The sequence below is a fragment of the Macaca nemestrina genome, chromosome 15 (genome assembly GCF_043159975.1).
Source record: "Macaca nemestrina isolate mMacNem1 chromosome 15, mMacNem.hap1, whole genome shotgun sequence".
Lineage (NCBI taxonomy): Eukaryota > Metazoa > Chordata > Mammalia > Primates > Cercopithecidae > Macaca > Macaca nemestrina.
In genome coordinates, this window is record NC_092139.1 from 37,230,545 (window position 1) to 37,250,336 (window position 19,792).

Consider the following 19,792-nt stretch of genomic DNA (forward strand, 5'->3'; position numbering starts at 1 on the left):
TATAAATATTTTATATAAAATATCTTGGGTGCTGTGGCTCACGCCCGTAATCCCTACGTTTTGGGAGGCTGAGGTGGGTGGATCACCTGAGGTCAGGAGTTCGAGACCAGCCTGACCTACATGATGAAACGCTGTCTCTACTAAAAATATTAAAAAATTAGCTGGGCATGGTGGCGGGCACCTGTAATCCCAGCTACTCAGGAGACTGATGCAGGAGAATCGCTTGAACCCCGGCACACAGAGGTTGCCCTGAGATTGCGCCACTGCACTGTAGCCCGGGCAACAAGAGCAAAACTCTGTCTCAAAACAAACAAACAAACAAACAAAAAGAACTCATGTCTTTCAGCAATATATGTGTAGTATTCATCACTCATAAAATTTGTTACTTTACGTGATTGTGGAAGTTTATTTTTTCAAAGAAGCACTATAAAAAGTTTTATAAGAAAAAGAATAGGGCCATTGATTTCAAATCTCATTAGAAATACAACTCAGAATAAAGGAAGCCTAGCAAAAGATTCAGATCTGTTCCTCAAGGATCCAGAACTAGTAGGGTAGCACTATGTATTTATCACAGGAATTTGCCTCTCTTCCTGGATGTGGTTTTTAAATTATAAGGACGGATTTGTTTTAAATTTGTGTCTGCTACAATTTGACATGTCTGTGCTTGTGCTTCCCTCTATAAGAAGTGTGTTTTCATTTCAGTGGCCTCATTGTTCCTGAGAGAGATGGCAATGAGACTGTCCCTGAGGTTGTTGCCACATCAGGTTATGCCCTGCTGCATTTTTTTAGTGATGCTGCTTATAATTTGACTGGATTTAATATTACTTACAGGTAAGATTCTTAAGTCTAGTATTTGTGGTTTCATTCAGGAGACTATCTACTATGTTTTAACAACAATAATGGCTAACATAGATTGAGAGCTTACAGTGTGCCAGGCATAGCATCAGGCAGTTTACATGGATTTTCTCATTTTAAATTTTTCTATAAATTCATTGAGGTCTGGGCTCTGTTTTTCTACTCGTTTATAATTGAGGAAACTGACAGGAAAAGGTTAAGTAGATTGTCAAAGTAAGTGGTGGGAACACAATTTAAACCCAGGTGTTGCTGCTGTTGAACTTCTCCTAGAAGAGGGGGACTTTTCTGCTAATGGACAAAAACATTGGAATTTTACAAAGTACAGCTCAACAAATATTAGTAGTTGTCATGTACTCAATAGTAGGAGAAATCTATATCATTAAAGTACCTTGATAGCTCATTTATCCCCCTCTTTTAAATTCTGAATTACATTGTTTCAAAGCACTGTCAGTACAAGTATCTTATGTTATTATGGGATGCATTATAGTTCAATTCTTTTTATTTTTTTTTTTGAGACAGAGTCTAACTGTCATCCGTGTTGGAGTGCAGTGGCACGATCTCGGCTCACTGCAACCTCCACCTCCTGGGTTCAAGCAATTCTCCTGTCTCAGCCTCCTGAGTAACTGGGATTACAGGCACCCGCCACTATGCCCAGATAATTTTTTTGTATATTTAGTAAAGACGGGGTTTCACCATGTTGGCCAGGCTGGTCTCGAACTCCTGACCGTGATTCTTCTGCCTCTGCCTCCCAAAGTGTTGAGATTATAGTTGTGAGCCACTGCGCCTGGCCATAGTTCAATTCTTACATTAAGTTAAAGTAGCCTGCCTTCTTCCATCTGAAATGAGTAGATAAAATTACTAAGGAATTTTAAATATACCAATCTGGGCAGTAACCTTAAATTCTATTATATACAAATTTTCAGAGACTATACAGAGGAATATGTACCATGAGGATGGTGGTTTATTGTTGGCAGTTTGTTTTATTCTTTTCCTTTCCAAACTTGCAACCATGAACTCAGCAATTCTGTAAAGCTTATCATTAGCAGGCTACTAAGAAGAATAGGATAATCCTCCCACCCTTGAGGAGCTGACAGTTCTGCAAAAATCTCCTCCCTCCTTGTAATTTCTTTGACTTTATGAGTTATTTATTCTTATCCTCTTATTATGAGAATCCAGCAGGGTTGATTTGATTTCATTTCTTGTACCTCAGGCTCTAGCTATGCAGTGTTGAGCAAACCCATTTGGACTGAATCTTTAAGTACTGAAGTTATGCTTGTGAATGAACTGAGACAGTGAGATTTTTAAACCTGTGTGGGAGGAAGTTCTGCTAAGTTAATCGAAGTGTTGTGTTGTGTTCTGTTAATGTAATTTACCCTGCTATTTTCACAGTTTTGACATGTGTCCGAATAACTGCTCAGGCCGAGGAGAGTGTAAGATCAGTAATAACAGCAATACTGTTGAATGTGAATGTTCTGAAAACTGGAAAGGTGAAGCATGTGACATTCCTTACTGTACAGACAACTGTGGTTCTCCTCGTCGAGGCATCTGCAATTCAAGTGATGTCAGAGGATGCTCCTGCTTCTCAGGCTGGCAGGGTAGGAGCTTCTTTCATTTTTATTTTTTCTTCCATTTATAGAACATTCCCAGCTAAATAAATAGATTGACTTTATTCTTAGCACCTATATAGTTTATATTAATCAAATACCAGGTAGCATTTAAGCTTGAAACATCCCTCTATCCAGCTGCTTATGAATTTCAATTTCATAGATGTGTGGTCGTGGTCTCTAGAATTATGGAGGGTAGGCCGTTTTTTGTAACCTGTTTGTGAAAGTTGAAGAACTTGGACTCGGTCATAAAAGGATGTAGCAGAGAGCCAAGCTGGGAGATCGGACAAGAGCTGACAATAACGATATTTCCTCAGAAACACACTCTAAGTTCAGAGAAAATTGGAATCAGTTATATATTAGAATCTTAAAAGGAGTTAGTGAATAGTATTATCTACAGAAATAATTAAAGAAGCTTTAGGGAATTCTTTAAGGGGTGAGTGATAATAACTGTTATTAATTTGGTGGTGATTTTCCTTGTAAACTTACCCCTTCCTCAGAACCTTTTTATTTTGAAAGGAAATATGCTTGTTTAAATTTAGTTTGTTGGTTTTGGCTGACATTGTAGAGTTAATAATTGAAGCATTTCAGTATCTACCATTGTGCAAATATTGCAGCAGAAGCCAAACCTCCCAAGAATGGAGCCTGTCTCTTCAGTTTGTTTAAGTTTCTTGATTTACCAGAAGATGGATAGTTTGTATGATTGCTCCCAGGTCTAGTTATCACACTTATTCGTCCATATCCACAAATTCTGCATCTGCAATTTCAAACAACCGTGTGTAGAAAATATTCAGAAAAAAACACAATGAAAGATAATACGGGCTGGGCATAGTGGCTCACGCCTATAATCCCAGCACTTTGGGAGGCCAAGGCAGGCAGCTCACCTGAGGTCAGGAGTTCGAGACCAGCTTGGCCAACATGGTGAAACCCTGTCTCTACTAAAAAATACAAAAATTTAGCTGGGCATGGTGGCAGGCACCTGTAATCCCAGCTACTCAGGAGGCTGAGGCAGGAAAATATCTTGAACCCTGGAGGCGGAGGTTGCAGTGGGCCGAGATCATACCACTGCACTCCAACATGGGTAACAGAGTGAGTGAGATTCCGTCTCAAAAAAAAAGATAATACAAATAAAAGATACACATATGAAAACCATTTACATAGCATTTACATTGTGTTAAGTATTATAAGTAATCTAGACGTGAGTTAGAGTATATGGCAGGATGTGTGTAGGTTATATGCAAGTGCTACACCACTAGTTTAAATTAGGGACTTTGAGCATCTGTGGATTTTGGTACCAAGGGGGTCCTGGAACCAATCCCCTGTGGATATTGAGGGATAACTATATATTTTATCCTTAAGATTTTTCATGTGAATTAATTATTTATTTATCTGGGCTTTCTCCTGAGAGTTGCTTAAGCAGGTATTTCATTACCAAAAAAACTCTAACCTGGATATAGTCAAGTCATCATTAGAAAGTATGTGATTTACCCTTGGTCAATGCCCTGAATAAATTAAAATAACAAATTAAAGGATTTGTCTGATACTTAAATGCCAAAGGAAAGACTATTATTTAAATATTTGTTACATTTAGATGATGAAAACTTGAAATGCAGTAAGCTTTAAAGCTGTATTTTGTGAAGCTAATTCATTATGTTTTTATTAGGTCCTGGATGTTCAGTTCCTGTACCAGCTAACCAGTCATTTTGGACTCGAGAGGAATATTCTAACTTAAAGCTCCCCAGAGCATCTCATAAAGCTGTGGTCAATGGAAACATTATGTGGGTTGTTGGAGGATATATGTTCAACCACTCAGATTACAACATGGTTCTAGCGTAAGTTGTTTTAAACATTTTTGCAAGAAGCTTAGTTTTTTATTTTGAAAATTTATAAAGCACAGATAAGCAAAAATAAATCACCAGTAATTCTACTACCTAAGGAAAATCCCTGTTAATATTTTGGTAGTAGTCTTTCAAATTGTTTTAACATACGTTGAGTTTTTAAAATTGAATGCTACAAAAAATTCATTGTCATGATACGCATTCATGTTTTTCAAATACTGTCTCTGATGTTTTGCTTTAAGTTTTGTAGTAAGTTCTATATAAGTAGGGGATTACTTTATCTTTTAATTTAATTAATAGTTCCAAGGTCAAATGGTTTGAATTTATAGTTTGCTAGTGGAAATTATACCATCGTCTAATACGTCCCAGGGTTCAAAGTCTATTTGCTGATCCCATGCTGCTCATTTTGAAGGGAGAATATGTGTTGTCATAGTGGAATTAGCTGTGGAGGTGGACTTGTAGAAAAAAATTTATAAATTTAATCTTGCTGATTTTATTACCTGGAACTTTTTTCTAGGCATTTTCTATTAATGAAGATTGTCCAAAAAACCAGCATCTGTTCATTAAGGGATTCTGGAAATATGGCAGCGGTGGCCTAGTTTCTGCATCCCCCCATAGTCATTAAAACACATTGCACAACTAGTCTAGCAAAATCAAAGAAACACAAGCAAATTCTGTAATAAAACTTGGTCAGACTGGGCACAGTGGCTCATGCCTATAACCCCAGCACTTTCAGAGGCTGAGGTGGGTGGATCACTTGAGATCAGGAGTTTGAGACCAGCCTGGCCAACATGATAAAACCCCATCCCTACTAAAAATACAAAAATTCGCCAGGCATGGTGGCGGGCACCTGTAGTCCCAGCTGCTCAGGAGGCTGAGGCAGGAGAATTGCTTGAACCTGGGAGACAGAGGTTGAAGATCAGATGGTTGTAGGTGTGAAGCCTTATTTCTGGACTCTATTCTGTTCCACTGGTCTGTGTATCTGTTTTTGTATTAGTGCCATGCTGTTATTGTTACTGTAGCCCAGTAGTATAGTTTGAAGTCTGGTAACCTGATACCTCCAGCTTTGTTCTTTTTGTGTAGGATTGAGCTGGCCCAATCTCTATTCCCATTGCTGCTGCCTTAGTTCAAGCCCTTTAATTTCTGCAATGGTCAGGTCAGGTTAGTAGTCTTCCTCCAGATTCTTTTCTTTCCCCATACATAGATTCAAACTATTTTCTTTGCCTGGAACACAAATGCTTTTCTGAATATGAATTTAAAGTCACATATTATTATAGTTTTTAGGTATACAGATTTTAGGTATTTTCATGGTTTCATCAGAAGAACTGTTTGCCAGCAGTGGGAGTGGCACAGGTGGCACCCAGAGATCTCATAGGAGATTAGATCTCTACAGAGCTTTTCTTACACATCCCCCTTCCCTCTGGGGGAAAGAGAGCTGTCAGTCTCTATTCTTTCTTGGCTGGACAACCCAGAGGAAGCCCCAGAGTTGTTCAGGCGCTCATGCTGTCTTTCCAGACTCTACCTCAGCAAGTCATTTGTGTGGGCACCTCCTAGACTGTGTCATTATCAATAACTGCAGCCCCTCTATAATCTCATTTCTAAATGTTCCACATTCTACCCCCTTTCTGTGGTGGACACTGTTGGTGCCTTGCCCAAATCTCTTTATTTTTACCTGACTAGTGCACACAGTTACCTGATGCTGTGCAATTTGGCTGTTGTCAGTTCATAGCTGACCCTTTCTCTGAAGAATTCTCTCAGCAGACTGGAGCTGTCTTACCCAGGAACACCTAGAATACTATGCTCTACCCCCAGGATAGCCCCTAGTACAGTGACCAACCAGTTTAACTGGAACTCTCCCAGTTTTAGCACTGAGTCTTGTGTCCTAAGAAACCCCTCAGTACTGGATAAAATGGGATGGTCACCCTGGCCCCCAGCCGCTGACTGGCTGGATGGAGGTACATGAGTCTGACCCTGCTTCTACATGGGAAAATTCATGTTCCAGGGCTCCCCTTGGGATCAGGCAAAAGCTATACTTCAGCTGAGACCACCTTTTTGCTTATCCTCTCCTTCTTCCTGCTGCCTTGCTTGTCTCACTTCCTGATGTTTGTCAAGAGAGCATTCCCTCAGTAAATCACTTCTACAGGAATCCGCATCTCCAGCTCTGCTTGCAGGGGATCTTACCTGAGACACTTTCCAATCTTTTCACATCTTTCTCTCTTTAATACCCTAATAGTCTTTGATCTCCACATGGGTCCATAGTTCATTGATTCTTTCTCTTTCCCTCTCCTGTTCTCCTTCTTAACTCTAATATCTTTTCATTTTCAAATTCCTACCACCTTTTCTTCTGTTTTCATTCTCAGTTAATAGCCTTGCTTCCTGCTTCTCTTTTGAAACATAAAGGTCAGAAAACTATTTCCACAAACTCCTGCCACCACATTTCCCCTTCACCTACATCTGTGCCCCTTTATCGTCTTCTGTAGATCAGTGCTGTCTCATAGAAATTTCAGGCATGATGCAAAGGTTCTGTATTACCCTGTCGTGTCACTGGCCACATGTAGTTATTTCACACCTGAAATATGGCTAGTGTGACTTAGGAGCTGAATTTTTTATTTTCCATTGTTTGTTCTCATCTTACTTGATCTGGCACCTACATTTGAAGTAGTTAATCCTTCCCTCCTCTTTTAAACACTTTCTTTAGTTGACTTCCAGGATGCCACGTTCCCTTGATAATTTTTTTAATTCCATATTCCTTCTCAGCCTCTTTAGCTGGTTTCTCTTCAACTGACTGACTTCTGAATGATGTCAGACCAGGGCTTAGCCCTTGGTCCATTGCTGTCTGTTTATTCACTCTTTTGGTGACCTCATATAGTATCTTGGCCTTTTATACTTGGTGACTCCCAAATTTGTATTTGCAGCCTAGACTTTTTACCTGAGCCCCTATCTCCAACTCTTTAATTGATGTCTCAACCTTCTGTCTGTGTACTAGGCATCTTATGCTCAGCATGTCCCACACTTATCTTTTTCTCAAGGCTGCTCTTCCCCCAGATGTCCCTATCTCAGTTAATGGCCACTCCATCCTTCTATTTACTTAAGGCAGAAATCTTGGGTCATCTGCGCCGTCTTGTTTCTTCACACCCCATATTAGTATATTTATTAGTTATCTCTCGCTACATAACAATTTACCACAAACTTAGCAGCTTAAAACCATTTGCATTTATTATCACCATTTTGGTTGATTAGGAGTCCTCTGTAGTCAAGGTGTCAGCTGGTCGGCATTCTCATCTAGAGGCCTGAATGAGGAAGAATTCATTTCCAAGCTCCCTCAGGTTGCTGGCAGAGTCAATTTCCTTGTGGTTATAAAACTGAGGGTCCCAGCTTTCTGCTGGCTATTGACTTGAGGCTGTCCTCAATTTACGGAGGCTGCCTTCAGCTCCTAGAGCTTACCTCAGTTCCTAGAGGCCACCTAGTTTCTTGTCAGCTGGACTTCACCAGTATAGCTGCTTACTTCATCAGGCTGCAAGGAGAGTCTCTAGACTGAGTCTGCTAGCAGGATGGATGTCACAGAAATGATATCCTATCATCTTTGCCATATTCTGTTGGTTAAAAGCAAGTCATAGATCCTGTTTGCCTCCTAGGGGAGGGGATTATATATGGGTATGAATACCAGGAGGTGGAGATCATGAGGACTACCCCAGTGTCTGTCTGACACGATAGGTCAAATCTTGTTAGCTCTACCTTTAGAATCTATCCCAAATCTGATCACCTCTAGTGCTGCCACCATGAGAAGAGAAGGTGAAATTAAAGGCATGAAAGTGATTATGCCTTCTGCTGTTATACTAGATGTTATGAAAGGCGCATATTTGCCTTTACGTGATTTTACCCTAACATCCTCCCTCTCTCTTGACGCAAGAAATCTGGGAGTCTTTAGATATTTCCGTATGTTCTCCTCCTCATACCATAATTTCATATTAAGTGCCCTCAACTCTGTCACCAAATACATGTCATATTTATTCTTTTATCTTTATGTACAGCCTGTTATTATCTCTTACTTAGTCTTCAGCAGTAGATTTCTATCAAATCTGTTCATTTCCATTTATTCCTATTAATCAAATTGCTAAACATGAACTGGGGTGCCATTTAACAACGTAAATAGTATCATTTACTACCTTCTTAAAACCCATCAGTGTCTTACCTTTGGACTTAATGGCCCTGCATGATGTGACCACTGTTTACCTTCCCAGACTCAGTCTTTTCCTATCCTGCCATCATTCACAGCACTTCTGCTCCACCAGCCTGCTTTCTTACCCGAAACGTACAGTGTACATCATTACCTTAAGAGCCTGTGCGTTTGCCATTCCCTTGGTCTAGACTGTTCCTGCTATTGCGCCTCAGGGCTGGTGTCTTCTCACCCTTTAGATCTCAGTGTGGTTATCCCACAGAGATACCATCTCTGACCATCCAGTTCAGACATTTCTCCCTTTTGTTCTTTTTATAGTCCTCATTTTCTTTATGGCATTGTTCGTGATTTTTAGTTATGTCAGTGCACGCTGTTGTACTTGCTCATTGTCTGCCTTTGTGAAGTTCTTCAAGGTTAGGGACCTTGTTTACTCACTGCACTCAGAGCTTAGCTCATAGAAGGTACTCAGATAAGTATTTATCAAATAAACGGGAGAGTAAATGATTTATTTCCTTCACAAACATCTGTTCCTGGAAATATTAATATCATCTATTACTTTTTTTTGACTGACATACTTCATGAGCCACATTGTTTTTTTGGATCATAAATTTTTTTTCCTACTTGATCAAAACATGATTTTCTACAGCTTTATTGGTTTCATGTAAATATTAGCATAGTTCCAAATAATGAACTTTCATGAAAAGTTAATTTAGTGATTCATTTTAGAAGTAGTGTTTCTGGAACTTAGATAACAGATTTTTATTTATTTATTTATTTTTGAGATGGAGTCTTGCTCTGAAGCCCAGGCTGGACGACAGATTGTGTGGCACAATCTCGGCTCACTGCAAGCTCTGCCTCGGGGGGGTTCACACCATTCTCCTGCCTCAGCCTCCTGAGTAGCTCGGACTGCAGGCACCTGTCACCACGCCTGGCTAATTTTTTGTATTTTTAGTAGAGTTCGTGTTTCGTCGAGTTAGCCAGGATGGTCTCAATCTCCTGACCTCATGATCCCCCTGCCTCGGCCTCCCAAAGTGCTGGGATTACAGTCGTGAGCCACTGTGCCCGGCCAGATTACAGATTTTATAGTCATTTATACTCTTACATGAAAGTATTTTAGGAATTGCTCTTACTGTCCATTTTCCTCACAGTCCTGTTAATGCAAAACTTTTTAGTTGCATTAAAAAGCAGTTCCCATTTTGTTACCCAATGGTCCTCTTGTGAAATAAGTGGTCTTGGTCCCCTGGATTAAGATTGGCAGTTGAAACTTTATTACCAAATTTGTTTCTCTTGAGCAGAAGAGAGTTTTTTTTTTCTTAAGTTTAAAAAAATAATAATAAATCGATCAGCGGTCAACCAAATAAGCAAAATAACATCACCAAATCCAATAAATGTGAAAGCAGACTCATGGAACACCAAGTGTGACCTGACCTCTTACATACCCCACGGAAACCACACTGGGGGAGATTCTGATAATTCTCAGTGATAGCCCAAAATCTAAAAGGGAGCAAACTGAGTGAGCATTACTGTTTTTGACTGTAACTAAAGAGTAGGAGACATAGTTGCTGGGGAGCATCAGGTGAAAGGGGGAGAAATTGACCAAGTGGCTGATTCCCTACCCAGAACTCAGGGCTTCTGTTATAATTAGAATATGATCTGAGCACTGTGGTAGATCACAAACAAAATTTCAGAGGAGAGGAGAGGAGAGTCTGGGTATTTTATTCTAACTGGCTGCACACCCTCTTATCTGAGCCCCAACATTTCCTTAGACTTCAGAAGAATAGATAGAACATAAAATACCAGCCCTCACACTAAAGCTGTGGAAAGGATGGAAATTCGATAAACTTGTCTTAGATACAGTGGGAACAGAATTAAGAAATCACCCACACTTTGCAAATAAAATGTCTGGAGAGCTATGTCTAACCTCAAACAAGATGAAAGAAGTGGCATCGTAGCTAGTGCAAATATTCTATGATGAAAAAATAAAGAGGAAGAAAGACTGCAGCCTGTAAAATCTAACAAGAACCCATCATGGAAGAAAAGCAGCTTCAAGGAGTAGAAGGAGATTCCTTCCAACTGCTTCGTGCTGCAGATAAACTTAATGAGAATTTGAATTCAGAAAAACAAGCTAGAAGACAAGAAGATGATAGTAACAGAAGAATTGGGAGGTTGTAGGCCTAAAGAAATACGAATAAATTAGATATAGCAAAAATTAGAATGAAAATTTAATTACTGACAGATTGAGATAATTGTGTAATACATTGGAAAAAAAAAACAGAAAAGCAAAAACACAAGAAGGACAGAAGGTGATCAAATAGAACTATAATTGCTGTCACTGAAGAAAAGAACCTAACACACGTAACAGATGGGTTGAAACAGCACAAGGCGTTTCAGAAAAATTCTATAGTTTCACAATGACAAAACCTGATTTGATCAAGTTATTGAACTTTTTGTGCTTGGAGTGTATCCAAGAAAAATAAAGTCATTGAACTTTTGGGATAAAGGACAAATTATTATTTGGGAAGCCTCAGGTAGTTTTGTACCGTCTGCTGGCTGGGGTCATGTCTAATCTCCACAGAGCCTTTGCCTTGGTCTTTAGGTGGCCCAATTGGGTTTCCAGTCTGTTACGGAGTTTGAAACCTGTACCCTGTGGTACGTGATGGTCATTGGCTTGCCACCCATCCTAGAGGGGTCGAGGGAGGTGCTGTCACTCTATGGAAGACATCTTTTTCTGAATTCCTGGAGTCTGTCTTTGTTATCTTGGATTCAGTTCCCAGAAGGAGCATTTATCTGGTACTTGGAATTTATGTTTTATTGCATCAGTATTATTGTTCTTGTCTTATTTTTTTTCTCTGTGTTAAGAGATGATTAACATGTTGTTTAAGTGTCTTTTGGCAGTTCACCTTAGCCAGATTTTGGGGACCTGCCAACACCTAAGTGTCTCTGACAAGCTCTTGGTCTGACTTGTTGACAGAAGAGGAACAAAATACATTAAGAGACAGATTGGGCACTCTCTGTGCCGTTTGACAGAAATGTGGAGACCTGTTTCTCTGCTTCCTCTGTTTCTTTCCTTTCTTTTAAACTTACAGAAATAAGCCTCTGGCTTGAACGTAAGGTCTATATGTGTAGTCGGAAGCTATATGAGTCCTCGGGAATCACCTTTCATAGCCAGAATTCCACAGAAGCTTTGCAGTGGTATGCAGTCCATTTTATAAAAACATATTCCTGGATGGATTTATTTCTATTTGAAGTAAAATACAATATCATGTCATAAAAAAATAGAGGCTGCGGGTAGGCAGAGAAGAAGAGAGAATGAGAATGATTCACACTTCTTCAGGGTTCCAGGCAGAAAAGCACACCATGAAAAAAGAGGGAAATAAGCTGGCCACAGACTTCTCCATAGCAACATTTTCAATACCAGCAGTGTTCAAGGGAGCAACATCTGCAAGGTTCTGGAGGAAAAAAAGGATGGTCCAAGAATAGTATACCCAGCCAAGGTGTCATTCTGCTGTAAACCTGGAAGGTGGATATTCTCAAACAGGAGTGAATTCAGGGAAAGAGTACTATGAGCTCTACTTAAACAAAACAAAACAAAAACCCACTTGACAGTGAAATCCAGAGGAGAATTGAAGAGCTCAAGAAAGAGAGGTTGTGGTAAAGGGACTGTGAGGAGATTGATTCAGCTAAAATTCAGGACTAAGTAACTGTGGAATTACTTTTACTGATTGTAGTGCAAATGTTAAGGACCTGGAATTATAAAAATTTTATAATAAAAATTTGAAGAAGAAATGAGAGGAAATGTGAGTGCTAAGATTTTTCAACTTTTAAAGCAAGAAGTTAGTGAATTCTGTACAAAAATAAATTGCATATAACTTTAAATTCAACCTCTAAATAATTTTTCATGTATTTTTAAGTGTGTAATATTCCAAACATATGTAAAATAATAGTTGGTGCCAATTTATATGCAATTCATATTTAATAGTTGTCACCATTTGTTATATTTGCTTCAGATCGTGTATAAAATATTTAAGATAAAAAAAGGCTTAGAGAAAATTAACACCAATGGATTCACCACCAGGTTAGAAAATAAAACACTGCTAACACAGTTGAAGTCCCTTGCATGTCCCTCCAAAGTCCCAGAGATAACCTGTATCCTGATTTTGGTATCAGTTGTTCATACTTCCATACATATGTTATACTTTACATATATGTTATACATTATATATATGAAAGTATAGTATAATTAATAAATTTTCTGTTTTTAGTCTTTATAGAAACAATGTTTTGCAGTGTGCTATTTCAGCTTAACATTGTTTTGAGATTTATGTTGACATATGTTGCTGGAGTATATTTTTCATTCTGTATACTTATTCTTTATGTTATCTATCTGTGTATATTACCATTTATTTGTTGATTTTCAATGGATGGACATTTATTTGTATTCCTTTTTTGCTATTGTGACAAACTTTCTTATACCTTTGTGCATATATATGATAATGTTTTTCAAAATGTTTTAAGTACTTGGAATATCCAGGTAAACTTTTATAGAAAAGAAATATTTACTTAAGGTATAGCAATATCATTTGTTTCTTTTTGGTTTATTTTTTTCTATTTTATGAAAATAATTAAAATTAACACTTTATTAACATTATCCTCTTATATGCATAGAAAGATGTCTGGAATGATGTTTACTTAATATTAATGATATTTATTTCTAGATCATGGAATGTGGGAACTTTATAAAAAACTTTTGGCTCTTTATTCTTTGTATTGGTTACATTCTTTATAATGAACATGTATGCTTTTTATAAAAACAGTAGAGTTTTTCTCAAAAGCAAAAACTCAAAAGTGAGTGCTTTAAGATATTGAATGTGATTATTCAATAATGCATGAATAAGTATGAATTGCATGGCAGGATTATAAATTATTTTCTTTTTGGCATTTTTGTATTTTAAGGTCTTTATATTCATAGTACAAGTGAAATGCTATAATGGTATTCTGGCTTTTGAAAATGTATTTTTAGTCAATTATATAAAGAAAAGGAAAGATTCGTAATTTTCTTTTACTTATCATTCCTTTTTTGGTACCTATCTTCAGTTTCTCATGATTAAATAAAAGTTATTGTAATAAAATTTTGAGTCCCTTGAGTACAGTGCAACCTTTAAATGATTTAGACTGTTTATAGAAGAGGTTTTCAGGAAGTGCTGGAACCTTCCAGTAGGTTTCTGTTCCTTTCTTTTCCCAGGATTTCATAGTCCAGCTCCTTTTCCCGAGTTATCACTTGTCCATTGGGCCCAGGTGTCAGGTTTATTTGTGAAGGTGACAGGTGCCCCCCTATATCCATGGTAGATTTAGTGAGTATCTCCAAAGTGGATTATATCACAAATAAAATAGTATAAGATGTTCTGTCTTATTAGTTGGGTGAAAATATGATCTGTTTGTTTTGTAGGTATGACCTTGCTTCTAGGGAGTGGCTTCCACTAAACCGTTCTGTGAACAATGTGGTTGTTAGATATGGTCATTCTTTGGCATTATACAAGGTAAAGTATTTCCACTCTGTGCTAAGGAAGAAACTAAGTTTTCCTCAGTTACTTCATGTATTACATAGTTGAAAAGCTACCTCAGTTTTGGTTTTTAATTGGAGACAACTTTTTGTTTGAGGGCATTATAAAATTGCCTAAGTTATAAGTAGAAATTAAAATGGAAACTTTTTTAACTCAAGAGATTCTAATGGTTTCAAACTGTAATGGGGTATTATAATTATGGCACTAAATGGTTAAAGATGTAGATTTAAAAGTGTAGATTAGCTTTTATTCTCATAAGCAAGTTAGCCAAGAATAGCTACATTGTAATGTGGCTGAATAAACATTTTCATTTCCTCATTTTTGTAGATAGATGGTAGGATGAGGCAACTTTATTTTTCCAAGTCCTTTTATACTGTAAAAGATTCATGTGAGGAAGTCCAAGAAAACTGGTGAAGTATTAGAGATGTAAAATATGATTAGTTTTATTTCCCTTTTTCCTTTTTTTATCCTTTTCCTAGTAATTCACTGAAAGGTGCCTTTGCTAACCCTTAAAATTTTTTAAATTTATTTTTTATTGAGGTAAAATATACATATATAATGGTACCATCTTTACCATTTTTAAGTGTACAGTTTGGTGGTAATAAATACATTTACATTCTTTTTTTCCTTCTTCATTCTCCCCCGCCAGCCTGCCAGCCTCTGGTAACCACCAATCTATTCTCTATCTTCATGAGATCCACTTTTTTAGCTCCCACATATGATTAATAATGTGATATTTGTCTCTCTGTGCTTGGCTTATTTTACTTAACATAATGACCTCCAGTTCAATCCATGTTGCTACAAAATGACTGGATGTCATTCTTTTTAACGGCTGAATAATGCTCCATTGTGTATATATACACCACATTTTCTTTATCTAATTATCCATTGATAGACACTTACATTGATTCCATGTTTTGGCTATTATGAATTGCGCTACAGTTAACATAGGAGTGCAGATATCTCTTTGGTATGTTCATTTCCATTCTTTTGGATATATACCCAATATTGAAATTGTTGGATCATAGGGTAGTTCTATTTTTAGTTTCTTTACTAACCTTTTTTAAGCTGAAAGTAATATTGAGCTTTTGTTCTTCTCTGTTCTCAGATTTAATCTTTTCAGTGTTTTTTAAAATTTTGTTTGCATTTTTTTCCTAGGATAAAATTTACATGTATGGAGGAAAAATTGATTCAACTGGGAATGTGACCAATGAGTTGAGAGTTTTTCACATTCATAATGAGTCATGGGTATTGTTGACTCCTAAGGCAAAGGAGCAGTATGCAGTGGTTGGGCACTCCTCACACATTGTTACGCTGAAGAATGGCCGAGTGGTCATGCTGGTCATCTTTGGTCACTGCCCTCTCTATGGATATATAAGTAATGTGCAGGAATATGATTTGGGTAGGTATATTTTTTCTAGTAGATGCCTTTTGAACATCAGATTCAAAACCTCTAAGCTTATTATTTTGACTGTTTAGAAAGGTTCAACCTCATATTGATTCAGTACTTTATCTTGAAACATAGTTAACACTGGGCCCGGGCGTGGTGACTCATGCCTGTAATCCCAGCACTTTGGGAGGCTGACGTGGGCGGATCACCTAAGGTCAGGAGTTCAAGACCAGCCTGGCACCAACATGGTGAAACCCCGTCTGTACTAAAAATACAAAATTTAGCCCAGCATGGTGGCGGGCACCTATAATCCCAGCTACTCAGGAGGATGAGGCAGGAGAATCGCTTGAACCCGGGAAGTGGAGGTTGCAGTGAGCCAAGATTGCACCACTGCACTCCAGCCTTAGGGAGAGAGTGAGCCTCTGTCTCAAAACAAACAAACAAACAAACAAAAACCAATATAGTTAACATTGATGTATTACCAGTGAAATACAGATTATTGATACTCCTATGTAGTATGTGTTTTTTACTGTCAGTTTGGTAAGGAGCCAAAGATGACCCAAAGTACTCTGGGTATTTAAAATAAATAAAAAGAAAATGGTTCAAAACAACAAATATTGAAGAAAAAAAGTATTTGCCTAGCCCTTTAGAGATTGGTTTAGTGGAGTATGATTTACCCTTAATATAAAATATTTCCTTTGGTTAAATTTCATTGTATCTGTTGTTGTGCAGTAGGAATACCAGGTATAATTAACATTTTGTGAAAAGTAGGCCTATAAAATATATCTGTATATTGGTCACCAAAGGTTATAGGGAATTAAATGTTCATTTGAGTGGAATCTGATCTTTTTATTTTATGTATTGAGACAAGACCTCACTCTCTCACACAGGCTGGAGTGCAGTGGCACAATCATAGCTCACTGCAGCCTTGATGCCCTGTCCTCAAGTGATCCTCCCACCTTAGCCTCCCTAGTAGCTGGGACTACAGGTGCATGCCACCACTCCTGGCTAATTTTTTAATTTTAGTAGAGATGGGATCTTACTATGTTGCCCAGGCTGGCCAACATAGCAGGCTTCAAGTGATCCTCCCACCTTAGCCTCCCAAAGTGCTGGGATTATACATGTGAGCCACTTCGCCTGGCCCTGAGTGTTTTAAATTTAGTTAATTCTTTTCTTACATGGCATATTAGAACATCAGAACATAGAACAGACTGGAATTAGGCCACATGGCTTTGTTACAAGTTTAGGTGACTTTCTTTAAAATATAAAGATAAAAAAGTATATGTATCAGGTCTCCTGAAATCCCTTCTCGTGCCCTAAGCGCTTTGGACATTTTCAGTAGTAGAGAGGAGGAGCCTGCCATGCTTGCCTTTAACTGTTTTTCCTTTCCAGATAAGAACACGTGGAGTATATTACACACCCAGGGTGCCCTTGTGCAAGGGGGTTACGGCCATAGCAGTGTTTATGACCACAGGACCAGGGCCCTGTATGTTCATGGTGGCTACAAGGCTTTCAGTGCCAATAAGTACCGGCTTGCAGATGATCTCTACCGATATCATGTGGATACCCAGATGTGGTGGGTACTTTTTCTTGAGCTTTCACTTTAAGGTGTAAATTCTGTAGAGGCAGTTGTTGAGAAAATATTGTGCTATCTTTTTGTTTTTATGCCTGGCAGTTAATTCTGTTCAGCATTGTATATAGAGAAATTGGGAAATAAACAGAGGGTAATAAAGTAGCTAGTATTTGTTTTGTTGCATTATTCTGTAATTCTGTAGTAGGTTGGTTAGAAAATGCTTAGTTTTTTTTAACAAATATAAAGCAAATTTGAGTTATGAAATAATGTAATTATAAAGCGATGGTTTCTCTTCTTTTTCCTCACCTATTTGATACCCTGCTATGGATACTGTTTTATATTCTGTCATAAAAATTATCATTTTGAGTAGCTGTGGAATACTCCATTTTGTGGGTATGCTGAGACTGTGCAGGTGAAAGTTTTGGTTTCCTTCTAGTTTTTATGTTATTAAGAAACCATTATGCATTAAGCTTCTGTCAATATTTCACATGATTTCTGCCCAGAAACTAGAATTATATAGCTACAGAGTATGAAGAGTTTAAGGTTCTTAATATTTGCCAAAATTCTTACAGGTCTTTAAAATTATATATATTTATTGTTGAAAAAGTTACTTATATGTAGGGGAAAATCTGGAAGGATTTGTACCTTTGGGTCTGAGGTTAATAAAGTGGTTGTGCTTGCATTAGCAGATACATAAATATTCTTTAAAAACTAACCTTGTATTTATTATTTCTAAATAAACTCAAAAGGACCATTCTTAAGGACAGCCGATTTTTCCGTTACTTGCACACAGCTGTGATAGTGAGTGGAACCATGCTAGTGTTTGGAGGAAACACACACAATGACACATCTATGAGCCATGGTGCCAAATGCTTCTCTTCAGATTTCATGGCCTATGACATTGGTAAGTTTCCCAAAACCATTTTAGCTTCAGGCATCTTTTTGTCTATAAGCAACATTTAAAAGGAGACTGAAAATATTGCCAGTTAAAAATGGTCAGGCCTGGCTAACCTGGTGAAACCCCGTCTCTACTAAAAAATACAAAAAACTTGCCGGGCGAGGTGGCGGGCGCCTGTAGTCCCAGCTACTTGGGAGGCTGAGGCAGGAGAATGGCGTAAACCTGGGAGGCGGAGCTTGCAGTGAGCTGAGATGAGATCCGGCCACTGCACTCCAGCCCGGGCGACAAAGCGAGACTCCGTCTCAAAAAAAAAAAAAGGTCAGGCCATTTGAAAGAGGTCCAAATGGTATTTTTTATATTCCTTTGACTAATGTTACATATCTGATAAAAATTATTTCTACATTAAATTCTTTTTGAAATAACTCCTGTTAATTGCTTGAATGCTAATTTTTGAGGCTGAGTTAAGGTGTCTAGTCTCTCCTTTGTAATGTTATACCTACCTGGTAGTGTTACATAGTTGCAACCACCAGCATTGTGTTAAAATTGGTTCACTTATTAGCTTTATCTCATTCCCTAGAAAACTGGTTTCTCACATGGTCTTGGTGTAGCAATATACTAGACCGGAAGAGGGCAGTATTTGTTCATGCAAAGCAAATGCATACTGGATGATTTCTTTCATAAAAATCATCAGATGTTCATTTTAAACAAATCATTATTTTTTTGCTTGTGGTAAAATACACATAAAATTTACCATCCTAACTATATTTAAATGTCTAGTTTAGTGATATTAAACACATTCATATTTTAAATGTCTAGTTTAGTGATATTAAACACATTCATAATGTTATAAATCCATCACTGCCGTCCATCTTCAGAACTTTTCTTCATCTTGTAAGACTGAAGCTCTATACCCATTAAACAATAATGTCCCATTTCTTCCTCCCCACAATGCCTGGCAACCACTATTCTACAGTCTGTCTCTGTGATTTTGACTATTCCAAGTTAGACATTTGTTTTTAACAGACATTTGTGTGCCAGCCACTCAGTTTGTACATTGAGATCAGATGAATAACTTAAAGCCCTTAGCCTCAAAGTGGAAGAGGTAGAGAAATGAGCAGACAATAGAATTGCACTTCAGGGTATTTCTGGCTGAAAAGAATGTATGAGAGCACCTCTGAGTACCCTTTAAGTCATGGAGGGTAAGAGTGATGATAAACAGGGAACACTTTCTTGAAGAGGGGCCATCCCCTCTGGACACACTAGGTGTCAAGTAGGTGAAGTTAGGCAGCACTCGCCGGTCAGAGGAAACCCACTTTGCAGAGACACAGAGATAGAAAAGACCGGCACATATTTAGGGCTCAGAGAGTGAGACACTGAGTGTGAGGTTGGCATGGTATAGCAGCACCAGTTGGTATTGGATCCAGAAGAGATGTTGCTAGTATGGGTCACAACAGAGGAAAATTAATCAATCTAGGGCATCTAGGAAAGGACTTTTAAAAATTAGATAACATTTAAATTTTTTGAAATTTCGTTTTCCACCTGTATTTTTCCATTTTATTTACTAAATTTGGGCAAATCAATATAGAAAAGAGTGGAAGATAGTTATGAAACCCATATGTTTTGCTGATACATGCTTTGTAGAATGTAAAGTTTGCTTCCTTTAAAAAACATTCTTGGCCGGGCGTGGTGGCTCACGTCTGTAATCCCAGCACTTTGGGAGGCCAAGGTGGGCAGATCACGAGGTCGGGAGATTGAGACCATCCTGGCTAACACGGTGAAACCCCGTCTCTACTAAAAATACAAAAAATTTGCCAGGCATGGTGGCAGGCACCTGTAGTCCCAGCTATTTGGGAGGCTGAGGCAGGAGAATGGCGTGAACCTGGGAGGTGGAGCTTG

General features: G+C 38.1%; 1 protein-coding gene across 4 annotated transcripts in view; it reads left to right on the top strand.

The window, feature by feature from the left end:
* LOC105481592 (attractin) overlaps positions 1-19,792 on the top strand; it is a 178,966-nt gene that overhangs the window by 64,319 nt on the left and 94,855 nt on the right. For all 4 annotated transcript variants that reach the window (XM_011741275.3, XM_011741276.3, XM_071079598.1 and 1 more), the window contains exons 4-10: positions 703-831; positions 2,245-2,450; positions 4,123-4,291; positions 13,921-14,011; positions 15,194-15,437; positions 16,818-17,001; positions 17,748-17,902. In XM_011741275.3, coding sequence (XP_011739577.2) covers positions 703-831; positions 2,245-2,450; positions 4,123-4,291; positions 13,921-14,011; positions 15,194-15,437; positions 16,818-17,001; positions 17,748-17,902 — 1,178 coding nt within the window. The remainder of the gene's footprint in view (positions 1-702; positions 832-2,244; positions 2,451-4,122; positions 4,292-13,920; positions 14,012-15,193; positions 15,438-16,817; positions 17,002-17,747; positions 17,903-19,792) is intronic.